Genomic DNA, 12,750 nt, shown 5'->3' with positions numbered 1-12,750 from the left:
AGAGAGGTTCTCCTGCCCCTCTGCTCTGCCCTGGGGAGACCACACCTGGAATATTGTGTCCAGTTGTGGCCCCTCAGTTCCAGCAGGACAGGGAACTGCTGCAGAGAGTCCAGCGCAGGGCAACAAAGATGCTGAAGGGAGTGGAGCATCTCCCGTGTGAGGAAAGGCTGAGGGAGCTGGGGCTCTGGAGCTGGACAAGAGGAGACTGAGGGGGGACTCATTCATGTTTCCAGATATCTAAAGGGGGAGTGTCAGGAGGATGGAGCCAGGCTCTTCTCGGTGACAACCAGTGACAGGACAAGGGGTAATGGGTTCAAACTGGAACACAGGAGGTTCCACTTAAATATGAGAAGAAACTTGTTCCTAGTGAGGGTGGCAGAGCCTGGCCCAGGCTGCCCAGGGGGGTTGTGGAGTCTCCTTCTGTGCAGACATTCCAACCCGCCTGGACACCTTCCTGTGTAACCTCATCTGGGTGTTCCTGCTCCATGGGGGGATTGCACTGGATGAGCTTGCCAGGGCCCTTCAACCCCTGACATTCTGGGATTCTGTGAGTCTTCAGATGGCAACAGCTGGATTTCCAGGCAGGAATCCTTATTTCTTCTTTGATGTGCAGGGAGAAGGAAGGGCTGCAGAAAGCCCACGAGATCCTCAGCAAGCTGGGCCTGGAGCCGTCTCATGAAGACTGTGTGGCCACCCACCGCATCTGCCAGATCGTGTCCACCCGCTCGGCCAACCTGTGCGGGGCCACCCTGGCAGCCGTGCTGCGGCGCATCAAGGAGAACAAGGGGCTGGACCGGCTGCGCTCCACGGTTGGCGTGGATGGCTCCGTCTACAAGAAGCATCCCCAGTAAGTCCGTGGAGAAAAGGTGGGGGGAGAGAGCACAGATCCATTCCTACCAGCAGTGGATAAAGCTTGGCTCAAGGAAAGCACCTCCAGATAGTGATAGGACAAGGGGAAATGGCCTCAGGTTGCACCAGGGGAGGTTTAGACTGGATATTAGGAAAACTTTATTCTTGGAAAGGGCTGTGTGAGGTTCAACAAGGCCAAGTGCCGGGTCCTGCGCTTGGGCCACAACAACCCCATGAACGCTGCAGGCTGGGGAAGAGCGGCTGGGAAAGGACCTGGGGGTGTTGGTGCCAGCGGCTGAACATGAGCCAGCATGTGCCCAGGTGGCCAAGAGGCCACCAGCATCCTGGCTGGTACCAGCACTGTGTGGCCAGCAGGCCCAGGGCAGCGACCGTCCCTGTGCTGGGACCTGGGGAGGAAAAACCTCGAATCCTGGGGGCGGTTCTGGGCCCCTCAGCTCAGGGCTCAAAATGGCAGCACCAAAATCACCTCAGGGCTTAAAATGGCGGCACCAAAATCACCTCAGGGCTCAAAATGGCGGCACCAAAATCACCTCAGAACACAAAATGGTGGCCAGAGGGGTGGCGGGATCACCTCATGAAAGCCCTTAAGGTTCTGGAGCGAGTTGAGAGAAGGGAACAGAGCTGGTGAGGGGCTGGAGCACAAGTGTGATGGAGCAGCTGAGGGACCTGGGGGTTCAGCTGGAGAACAGGAGCTGAGGGGAGACCTTCTGATCTCTGAACTGCCTGAAAGGAGCTTGGAGCCAGGGGGGTCGGGCTCTGCTCCCCAGGAACAAGCGCCAGGAGCAGAGGAAACGGCCTCAAGTTACGCCAGGGGAGGTTGAGGTTGGATGTGGGAACAATTTCTTCCCCCAAGGGCTGTGGGGCATTGGAACAGGCTGCCCAGGGCAGTGCTGGAGTCACCATCCCTGGAGGGGTTCAAAAGGTGTTTAGACGAGGTTCTCAGGGACACAGGTTAGTGCTAGAGCTGGGTTATGGTTGGACTCATCTTGAGGGTCTCTTCCCACTGAAATGGTTCTATGACTATAAATATTCCCCTGGGCACCTCCGTTTGGATCCCAAGGGGCCCCCAGCCCCCTCACGTACTCAATTCCTCTTTCCTCCTCCGTAGCTTCGCCCGGCGTCTCCACAAGACCGTGCGGAAGCTGCTGCCAGACTGCGAGATCCGTTTCGTGCGGTCGGAGGACGGAAGCGGCAAAGGGGCGGCCATGGTGACGGCGGTGGCCTACAGACTGGCCGCCCAGCACCAGGCACGGCAGAAGATCTTGGAAGCGCTGAAGCTGAGCCACGAGCAGCTCCTGGAGGTGAAGCAAAGGATGAGGACGGAGATGGAGAAGGGGCTGGGCAAGGAGACGCACGCAGAGGCGACGGTGAAGATGCTGCCCACCTACGTGTGCTCAACCCCGGACGGGACAGGTGAGGTACCGGGTGGATCAGCCCACGTGTGTCATGCCCAGCGTCGCTGCTCCCAACACCCGCACCGTGCAGGGAAGGGCTGGGACCTTTCCCATGGCCGGTTCCCTGTTTGTGGTGGGAGTGGCACAAAGCTCTTGAACTTCCAGTACGATACTGGGAAAAGCGGCTGAGCCTCCGGGACGTTCTGCACTTGACTTAACACAAAGCCTGGCTTTCACTGTGGTTTTCACCACCACGATTGTCCTGGGTTGTGCTCCAGGTTCTGTCGGTGGCTTGGGTGTGTTCCTGCCCCTCGGCTTGACGCCCTGTGATCTCCCGAGGCTGGAGCAACCTCCCCATTGCCCGCACCCACTGCTCCCTCACGCCTCCTGCTTTCTGGTCCTGTCCCGGGAAGACGGCAGACTCAGATCAGCTTTGCGCCACGTTCGTGATGCCCCATGTCAAGATTTCTCTCCTAACGATTCTCTCTCGGCTTTCAGAAAAGGGAGATTTCCTCGCCCTGGACCTGGGAGGTACCAATTTCCGTGTGCTGCTGGTGCGCGTGAGGAACGGGATGCGGCGCGGCGTGGAGATGCACAACAAGATCTACTCCATCCCGGTGGAGATCATGCAGGGGACGGGGGAGGAGGTGAGGACGGGCAGCTGAGGTGGGAAACTGAGGCACAGTCCCTGGGGCGGCAGCAGACGTGGGTGCTGGGTGTCCACGGGAGCTGCTTTTCCTTGCTCTGCCCTTGTACAGCACCAGGAGGGTGGAGAAGGCTGCTGCTCTCCCGCTTTTAGAGCAGCGAGTTCTGCCCAAGGCGCTGGAGTTGGAAATGCGCTTTAGGAAGCGTGAAACTGGTTTTTAGGTTAGAAATCATGTCATTCCCAGACATCACTGATCCTCCCCGAATCCCACACACTCCACAGGGGCAGACAAGCACCATCCTCATTTCCCAGGTAGCAAAACCACAACACAAGCAGTAAGAGGCATCTCCAGAGCCTTATTTGCAGATGGAAAGAGTTTTGTAAACCACTCCGGGCGGTGCTCAGGGACTGGGAGTGTTTCTAGCAGACAGGCTCTGGGGACACCTTGCAAAGGGACCAGGTTCCTGTGTCACCCGTGGGCAGCTGGTTGCCTCCCGCTGGCCCCTCCGTCCCTACTGAGCCTTGGAGGTGTCACGGTGACGTGACCGCGTTGTCGGTGGGGAAGAGAAGCTGTTTTGGGCTCACTCACCTCCCACAGCGTTCTGGTCTGTTCAAACCCTATTGGGGATAGAGTGCACTATCAGCAAGTTTGCTGGTGACACCAAGCTGGAGGAGTGGTGACACTGGAAGCTGTGCTGCCATCAGAGACCTGGACAGGCTGGAGAGCTGGGCAGGGAAAAATGTAATGAAATAGAACAAGGGCAAGTGTAGAGTCTTGCATCTGGGTAGGAACAACCCCAGGGTCCAGTGTAAGTTGGGGAATGACCTGTTAGAGAGCAGCGTAGGGGAAAGGGACCTGGGGGTCCTGGGGACAGCAGGGTGACCATGAGCCAGCACTGGGCCCTTGTGGCCAGGAAGCCAACGGTCCCTGGGGTGGGTTAGAAGGGGGTGGTCAGTAGGTCAGAGAGGTTCTCCTGCCCCTCTGCTCTGCCCTGGGGAGACCACACCTGGAATATTGTGTCCAGTTGTGGCCCCTCAGTTCCAGCAGGACAGGGAACTGCTGCAGAGAGTCCAGCGCAGGGCAACAAAGATGCTGAAGGGAGTGGAGCATCTCCCGGGTGAGGAAAGGCTGAGGGAGCTGGGGCTCTGGAGCTGGACAAGAGGAGACTGAGGGGGGACTCATTCATGTTTCCAGATATCTAAAGGGGGAGTGTCAGGAGGATGGAGCCAGGCTCTTCTCGGTGACAACCAGTGATAGGACAAGGGGCAATGGGTGCAAACTGGAACACAAAAGGGATCCTGTGATTCTGTGGCTTTGGGAATGGATCGACATCCCCAGTGGGTTGGGCGGGCTGGCAGCCAGCTGAGCATCTTGCTGCGATGGTAACTTCTCCCGTGGGCTTTGCACACCCAGCTCTTTGACCACATCGTCCACTGCATCTCCGACTTCCTGGAATACATGGGGATGAAGGGCGTATCGCTCCCGCTCGGATTCACCTTCTCCTTCCCGTGCCAGCAGACCAACCTGGACGAGGTAACCCCGACCCACGTGGCAGCGCGTGTGTGGTAGTGTCGAGGTTTGATAGCGGGGTGACAATAAAACCATGGCTGTTGTATTGTTAACCCCCTCTGCCCGCCTCTTCCCCCTTTAGCCCCTCGCTCTCTCCCCTTACGGCCATAAGGAAAAGGGACGAGATCCTCATGATCTCCCACTTTTACATGAAGTTTCACATGAATGGGATGGGATACTTAGTTGGTCAGTTGTTGGTCACGTGTTTCAGTTCACTGCTCTCGTGAGGTGTGCATCTATTCTTATCAATGATCTCACATTCCATTGCTATGTCTACCAAAACATGTATCTAGCTTTTCAGGAAAATGCAGCTAATATGAAGCTTTGGCTGATGGGCAAGTTCACTAAAAGAGAAACTTGTTTTCAACAAAACCAGGGCTGGCTGAAAAGCCAAAACACGCTGGAAACGCAACGTACCAGCAGCAGTGACCGTGGGGCAGGTCAGACAGAGACCCGGAGAGGGGGAGGCAGCAGCTCGGAGCTGCTGGTGCTTCTGCACCAAAGCAAACGCAGATCCCTTGAGCTGCGGGGTGTCTGACCCCCAGAGCCGGGGGACGGGGGTGGCCGTGCCTCCCACCCAGCACCCCGGGGACTCACCAGGGGGTGTTTCCACAACAGGGGATCCTCCTGAAGTGGACAAAAGGTTTCAAGGCGACTGGCTGTGAAGGAGAAGATGTGGTGAACCTGCTGAAGGAGGCGATTCACAGGAGGGAGGTGAGTGTCCGTGGAGCTGGGAGAAGCCGTCTGCTTGCTCCCGCATCCCGGCTGGCTTGGGCATCTTTAATTGGCCTGTAAAGCAAATTAATGGGCTGAGCACAGGGCTAATGAGTGTCTGAGTTTTAACAGCTACCCTTAGTCATCACTGGAGGTTGGATTTTCAGCCCCCGGAGCTAAGCGCTGGCTCCTGGCCATGGCTGGAGCAGACTTGTCTCACCGTGAGTTCGGGAGACACCGCGGTGCAGCCCACCCAGAGCTCCAGCTGTTTGTGGAGGGCTGTCCCAGCTCCTCTGCGCTTGGGTCTTGCTGGAGGAGTCTTGAGGTCCAAGCGTCCACCTGCAGACACGAGGGGCTGCAGGAGCTCCTGGGGGCCGGGAGGTTTCGGGTGCTCAGCAGGCGGGTCCTTTCCCAGCGGTGGGAGTGGATGAGCAGCCTGTATCCCGCAGCAGTAACCCCTGCAATCCCATCCCTCTGGGCCCTCAGCTCCAGAAGGACAGGGAACTGCTGCAGAGAGTCCAGCGCAGGGCAACAAAGATGCTGAAGGGAGTGGAGCATCTCCCGGGTGAGGAAAGGCTGAGGGAGCTGGGGCTCTGGAGCTGGACAAGAGGAGACTGAGGGGGGACTCATTCATGTTTCCAGATATCTAAAGGGCGAGTGTCAGGAGGATGGAGCCAGGCTCTTCTCAGTGACAACCAGTGACAGGACAAGGGGTAATGGGTGCAAACTGGAACACAGGAGGTTCCACTTAAACTTGAGAAGAAACTTCTTCCTGGTGAGGGTGGCAGAGCCTGGCCCAGGCTGCCCAGGGGGTTGTGGAGTCTCCTTCTGTGCAGACATTCCAACCCGCCTGGACACCTTCCTGTGTAACCTCATCTGGGTGTTCCTGCTCCATGGGGGGATTGCACTGGATGAGCTTGCCAGGGCCCTTCCAGCCCCTCACATCCTGGGATTCTGTGATCCCTCTACAGGAATTTGACCTGGATGTGGTCGCGGTGGTGAATGACACAGTTGGCACTATGATGACCTGTGGGTACGAAGATCCGTATTGCGAAGTTGGGCTGATAGTCGGTGAGGACTGACACTTTCTTACAGAACTCCTCTGCCCGTGATCCCAAACCTGTCCCCGCGGGCTGCCAAACGTGTCCCAGGGCTTTTCTCTTGCGTTCGCGCCTTTTCCAACAGCCCCTTTGAAAGCTGCTTCTCTCTCTGCAGGCACAGGCAGCAACGCCTGTTACATGGAGGAGATGAGGAACGTGGAGCTGGTGGAAGGGGAGGAGGGCAGGATGTGTGTCAATATGGAGTGGGGGGCGTTTGGTGACAACGGGTGCTTGGATGACATACGGACAGAGTTTGACATGGCAGTGGATGAGCTGTCTCTCAACCCTGGGAAGCAAAGGTGCGTGGTGGCTTTGGGGGGCTGGGGGGGCCTCCGATGAGGCTGGGTGTCCAGGAACAGGTCAGTGCTGCCCCACTTGGTGGATCATCAGGGGACAAGTCTGGCTTTGCAACACACCGATGTGTCCCTTGTCCCCCTGCGCTGCTGGGCTTGGTCCAGGGGGTTGTGTCAATGGCATCTGGCGGGGCTGGGGTCCCGATGCAGACCCAGCGTCCCTTCGTATCCTGATGTGCAGCCTTGCCTAACCTTCCTAGGTTTGAGAAGATGATCAGCGGGATGTACCTGGGGGAGATCGTCCGAAATATCCTGATGGATTTCACCAAGCGAGGGCTGCTCTTCCGCGGACGCATCTCAGAGAGGCTGAAGACCAGAGGGATCTTCGAGACCAAGTTCCTGTCCCAGATAGAAAGGTGAGGCCCAACAGGCTCTGTCCTTACAGCTGCGGAACAGGGCAGAGCTGTCATTTGGGGGAAAGTGTTCCCAGGGCCTGTGGAAGCCCCAGAATGAGGCCAGGACGGCATAGGGTGCTGCAATGTAGATAAATCAAGATCTGTGTGGTGTTGAGAGACAAGGAAACTGGGGTTGGCAACACAGGCGCCTCTTTATCCTCAGCCTGGGATAGAGAAGGTTCAATAACCATCGTGCTCCGAGTCAGTGGCTTTGTCCTGAGATAACCCCATTGATTGGGATGTGACACCAGAGCCATGTCCAGGTCTGAGCGCTGAGGTTGGGGAGCTGCAGGGTCCCTGCGGTCGGTGTCACCAGCATCCCTGGGCTCTGCAGGGTGTAGATAAGGAAGAAGCCGCACACTCAGGTTGCTCCATCTCCTAACGCTGTCCCTCGTGTCCCCACAGCGACTGCCTGGCCCTGCTCCAGGTCCGCTCCATCCTGCAGCACCTCGGCCTGGAGAGCACGTGCGACGACAGCATCATCGTGAAGGAGGTGTGCACGGTGGTGGCGCGGCGGGCGGCTCAGCTCTGCGGGGCCGGCATGGCGGCCGTGGTGGACAAGATCCGGGAGAACCGCGGGCTGGACTTCCTCAAGGTCACGGTCGGCGTGGACGGCACGCTCTACAAGCTGCACCCTCAGTGAGTTGCTCAGCGGTGGGCACCGGTTCTCCAGGGAGGGACACTCTTACTGGTGCATCTGCCCAGTAAGAGCTGGTGTGGGATGGGTAGCTGGGGAGGAAAGGAGGTATTTTGGCTTCTCCAGGGCTTGCCAGTAGCTCAGCGATCTAAACGCTGTTGAGGCGCAGCAAGAACCGGCTGTTCCCTAAGGGATGGGTCACCAAGGCAGGTGACACAGCAGCTGAGGCCAGTTTGACATGGAGATGCCACCAGCTTCAACCAGCCCCACAGGAGCAGTCAGGGGGATGAGCAGGTCTGATCCGAGCAGCCGGTCCCTGATCCGGGTTAAAAAGGCCCATAGCCAAGCAGAGTGAAGGCTGGAACTCCTAAGAAAATGTTGCTCAGACTGGGACTAAAGGCACAGGGCTGAGCTTAAACAAGGCGCATGGGGAGAGGGAGGGAGGGCTACGGAGGGGGGTGAGGCTGGTCAGGGTTGGGAGGTTTGTTAGTGCTCTCAGGGCTTCGTGGGACTAGAGAAGGAGACAGATTTGGCCACGGGGACATAAGGACATTGAGGGACTAGAGAGTGCAGAGGAGGTGACAGAGCTGGTGAGGGGCTGGAGCACAAGTGTGATGGAGCCGCTGAGGGAGCTGGGGGGTTCAGCTGGGGAACAGGAGCTGAGGGGAGACCTTCTGATCTCTGAACTGCCTGAAAGGAGCTTGGAGCCAGGGGGGTCGGGCTCTGCTCCCCAGGAACAAGCGCCAGGAGCAGAGGAAACGGCCTCAAGTTGCGCCAGGGGAGGTTGAGGTTGGATGTGGGAACAATTTCTTCCCCAAAGGGCTGTGGGGCATTGGAACAGGCTGCCCAGGGCAGTGCTGGAGTCACCATCCCTGGAGGGCTGGACAGACGGACATGAGGTTCTCAGGACACGGGGCAGTGCCGGGGGTGGGTTACGGATGGATTTACAGTTCTATGAGTGTGTTCTGCTAAGCGTGAAGCTGCCGGTGGTGTGGACCTGATGGGGGTGCGCAGGGGTTTGTCCACAGCAGGTTGCATCAGCCTCTCCCTCCCTGTGCCCCACAGCTTCTCCACCGTCATGCACGAAACAGTGAAGCAGTTGTCTCCCAAGTGCGAAGTGACCTTCCTGCAGTCGGAAGACGGCAGCGGCAAGGGCGCGGCGCTCATCACGGCGGTGGCCTGCCGGATCCGGGAGGCCGGCCAGCGATAGGAGGCAGGATGGAGGTTTGCCGAAGAGTTTGGTTTCAGCTAAAACAGGACATTTCCCCAGCTGCCCCCCCCTCCGTACACACACACACACACACGTCCGTGGCCTCCCCTCGCAAGCAGACTCTTAGCTTTACTTGTTCTCTTGAGATACCGCCAGTGGGACTGGAGATGCTGTGTGCTTTGTATAGAGTTGTCTTGGGAGTTTTATTGCATGCCATAAAAGTGCACATCAAGTAAAGCTAAAAGTGTCTTTTGGCTGTCTACCCGCATCTCCAGTTAGAGCTGGACGGTTCCACGTGCAGCCTCCCCCAAACACCAGCTTTCCTCCCACCTCACCACTCTCACATCTTCCCTAACAGCAGAATCGATAATGCCAGAATAATTAAGACACTGCATTGTCACTTTATAGTAACTGGTACCTATTTATGTATGTCGGAGTTGTAGCATGTCCGTGCTGTAGAAAGCAAACCTCTTTAAGATTGGGCTAAAGACCTGCATTAGTCTTTTACCCTGATCAAGGCTGTTTTATTTCCATGAAAGTCATGGTAACTCTTAAAGCACAGGGTGCAGAATTTCAACCGGCGTGTTCCGAGTCTGCGCTGCAAGATACCAAGTATCTCTGTTGGTGAGCAATACTAAAGAACTGCTGGACCCCAGTTTGAGGTTCCCTCTGACTGCTCCAGCAGAGCATGTGCCTGGAAATAATTTGGGGACTCAGGGTCTAATCCCATTTCCCGACCTCTCACCCGCACCCTACATCGTGTAGTAACGTGGTATATCTGTGTGTTACACCCCCCAAAACCACTGGCCCCTTCCCCGGTGCGTGCGCGGCACGAGGAGCCAGCGCCGGGTCGGTCTCGTCCCCGCGCCCCAAACGTGGCGGCGGGTCCGGTTTGCTTTTTGTCTGTGAAATAGTGCTGCGTCCTCAGCCTTGTAGGTGACACCTGGGTTTATACACTGTATATTTATGTTTCAGGATATCATATGTCTTTATGTGTACATAGTCTCGGGACGGGGAGGGGGGTATAGTGTTTAGTTGTAGCTTCACCTTTTAATGTCATTTAAGAGCGGTACAGAGTACTTATTTTCTTGTGTTATTTTTTAATTTAAGTTTTTCTTGGGGTAGACTGGAGAGAGAGACCCAGATTCCTGAGGACAGTTGTACAAGAGGTTTGGGCCTTCTGAATTTACCACCAGAACAAAAGGGAAACCAGCAAATTACTAATAATTCCCACAAACACACCTTCGGTTTGGAGGATAGAGTTTCTGTCTATTTTTGTGTATATTTTTATATTGCTTGGGGCAGCCTCATTACCAAAACTATCTCTTCTATGTTGGGGGTCAAGTTCAGTAGCACAACTTTCAAGCAAAATTACTCTTTGGGCATTTTAAATGCTTATTTTTTTATAAGCCTCAAGACAATTAAAACAAATCTGTGTATAGAAACGATGTAAGAAACCAAGTTTAGTGGAAGTTTTAGAAGATATTAAATAAATTGCTGAAAGATGACACAGAAATCCTCTAATACGGTACCAAGCAGTTGTGTGTGATTCTTTCCTGACCAGACCAGCATTTTGCTTACCGGAAAACCAAACCAGACGTGGTTTAAGCGCCGCGCCGCGCAGAAAGTCGTGTTAGCGGCTGTATTTTCAATCTCTTATCCAGCTGTGCCCCTTTGGAAACACGTAGCATTCGGATCACGTAGCGAGCTGTAGTTTTGGGGGGAGAGTGGGAAGGATCGGGCCTGTGGGCAGCTCTGCTTCTGTAGCTCCAGGATTCAGGGGGTGAGAAGGAACGTGGGGTTCCGTCCCTGCTCCGGCGGAGCGGGGAGACCTTTCCCTCTTGGAACAGAGGAAATTCAGTTGTGGCGCAAGTTCCTGGAGCTCCAGCCGCTTCGGGTCTGTCCAAAGCACCCAGGCTGGGGGGTCACAAAACCATGAAGCCCACGTGCTGAACTCGATACGGATCTGAGCTTCATGAGGTCAGGGAGGATTTTTGGCTGGATACCCACGAGGATCCCGTAATCCTTGAAAGCTTTTGCTTCCCCTTTGCTTTGCATCAGAATAAAGCAGGGTCTGGCGCGTTCCCGGGGAAAAAGCACGACTTGAAGCGTTAGGACACCCCCACGTTGAGCTGCGGGCGTTATTAACCACTTGGAGAAGCTTCTGCTCCGTTTTGTGTCCAGGGCGATGAGCACCAGAGATGTTCACTGCACAGTCTGATTGTAACTTGGGTGGGACTGTAACCTCACACCAAAACGTTCCACGGGATGTTATGTGAATGTGTTTAAAATGAAGAAGGGAAGATGAAATTGTAACTATTGCTATGAAGGGAAGATCAAATCTATATGTAGGGAGGGATGGACAGACTGACCAAGCGGACTGGTGCGGTCTGTCTCTCCTCCAGTACGAAGCGCTGCTCTGTGGATTGAGGATGGCTTTTGTTTCGCTTGGGTTGGTCCCATTAAGATGCATTTTCTTTGCACTCCTGGTGTTGTGCTGGCACCTTCTCCAGGGTCTTCTGCGACGCTGGAGACACCGACCTTTCCTCCCTGGCAATTCTCTCATTGCTACTTCAGACAGAATTTTATTGTTGCTGCTTTAAAAAAAGAATAATTAAAATATATATATATGCAAGCAAGCAAATTATTGAGCCTTTCAAAAGGAATTTGCCTCTTCTTGAAGTCAAAGGGTGCGTAGGGAGAAGCGTCACAGTGAGTCACCGCGATGTGTGAGGAGCACGAGAGCTCCCGTGATGTGCGGTGGTTTGACCCCAGGTCTCTTATCAGGCAATTCAAGCTGGCTGGGAGATAAGGGGGTGAAAAGGCCCCGTGCACGGGAGGGGAGCAAAACCCACAAATAACAAGGTCCATGACAGCACAAAATGACCTGGGATGGGGGGACCCCTGCTCCTCCACACCCCCTGCCCTCCTGGCAGAGAAAAGAGAGGAAAATTCTTCTGACACATCGTTGTTATTGAACCGTTGCGCTTGCTTGTAGAAAAACGGCCACTGAAGGCAAAGGAGGCGATTCCTGCTCGTTTGGACAAGTTGGTGACATCCCTGACAAGTCTGGAGCAAAGAAAATGCATCTTGATGGGGGTGTCGGCTCCCTCTGGGCCAGGGGGAGTTAAATAAAGCCAAAGACTGTTGGGCTGCTAGCGGAAATGAGTGACTGTAGATTCACCTGATGTTATTTCGTGTTTACAATATTTATTTTTAGTAATTGACTGCGATTATATTATATATAGGCTTCCTTATTTTTGTACTTTTCATACCGTTTTCCCGAGTGTGGTGGTGTACTCCCCTGCTCCCCTTCGCCACGATTGCTGCTCCTAGTCGGTGACAAATAAAAGCGACAAAAAACCAACCGAGCACCCATTTTCTGGGGTGAGTTGTGATGTGTTTGGGTTTCTGTGCTCCATCCCCATCCCAAATCCCCGGGTCTGTCCATAGGGAAGAATCCCTTCCCAGCTTTGGTGCTTATTTCTTTGCATTGAGTCCCTGCACAAGCAGGAGGGGGAGGGAACCAGGACCCCAAAGAACAAGGGAAGGAGTTGGTTATGTCTGGAAAAAGTATCATGGTTAGTTTAACATAAGCTCTTGCAGGACCTGGACCTGAACCCTCAGCACATAAATTCAACCCAGGTATTTTAATGTACCCCTTTTGTTCTGTCATTAACAAGCAGCCCCTATTTCTTTCCACTGAATCAATGAGTCTGAAAAACTTGGTGCTTCTAGGTATAAAAAGACAAAGTGCTTACTTAAATATTTGATGCAGGTGAACGCCTTAAAATGCTTCTTTCTGCTTCCCAATAAATAGGATACAGTGCAAGATTCTAGAGATGCATCCATGGGCTAATT

The 12,750-nt window shown here is 54.8% G+C and overlaps 1 protein-coding gene across 1 annotated transcript in view; it reads left to right on the top strand.

The window, feature by feature from the left end:
- The window catches only part of LOC102090555 (hexokinase-2), a 31,563-nt gene extending 19,307 nt beyond the window's left edge, over positions 1-12,256 (top strand). Inside the window, exons 9-18 of the mRNA XM_065041116.1 lie at positions 614-847; positions 1,979-2,283; positions 2,763-2,911; positions 4,325-4,444; positions 5,099-5,194; positions 6,166-6,265; positions 6,410-6,593; positions 6,848-7,003; positions 7,448-7,681; positions 8,745-12,256. Coding sequence (XP_064897188.1) covers positions 614-847; positions 1,979-2,283; positions 2,763-2,911; positions 4,325-4,444; positions 5,099-5,194; positions 6,166-6,265; positions 6,410-6,593; positions 6,848-7,003; positions 7,448-7,681; positions 8,745-8,889 — 1,723 coding nt within the window. The 3' untranslated portion in view covers positions 8,890-12,256. The remainder of the gene's footprint in view (positions 1-613; positions 848-1,978; positions 2,284-2,762; positions 2,912-4,324; positions 4,445-5,098; positions 5,195-6,165; positions 6,266-6,409; positions 6,594-6,847; positions 7,004-7,447; positions 7,682-8,744) is intronic.
- Positions 12,257-12,750: the final 494 nt, after the last annotated feature.

This window comes from Columba livia, chromosome 25, assembly GCF_036013475.1.
Source record: "Columba livia isolate bColLiv1 breed racing homer chromosome 25, bColLiv1.pat.W.v2, whole genome shotgun sequence".
Taxonomy (NCBI): Eukaryota; Metazoa; Chordata; class Aves; order Columbiformes; family Columbidae; genus Columba; species Columba livia.
The sequence above is the reverse complement of the archived record's forward strand: the minus strand, read 5'-3'. Positions and strand labels throughout refer to the sequence as shown.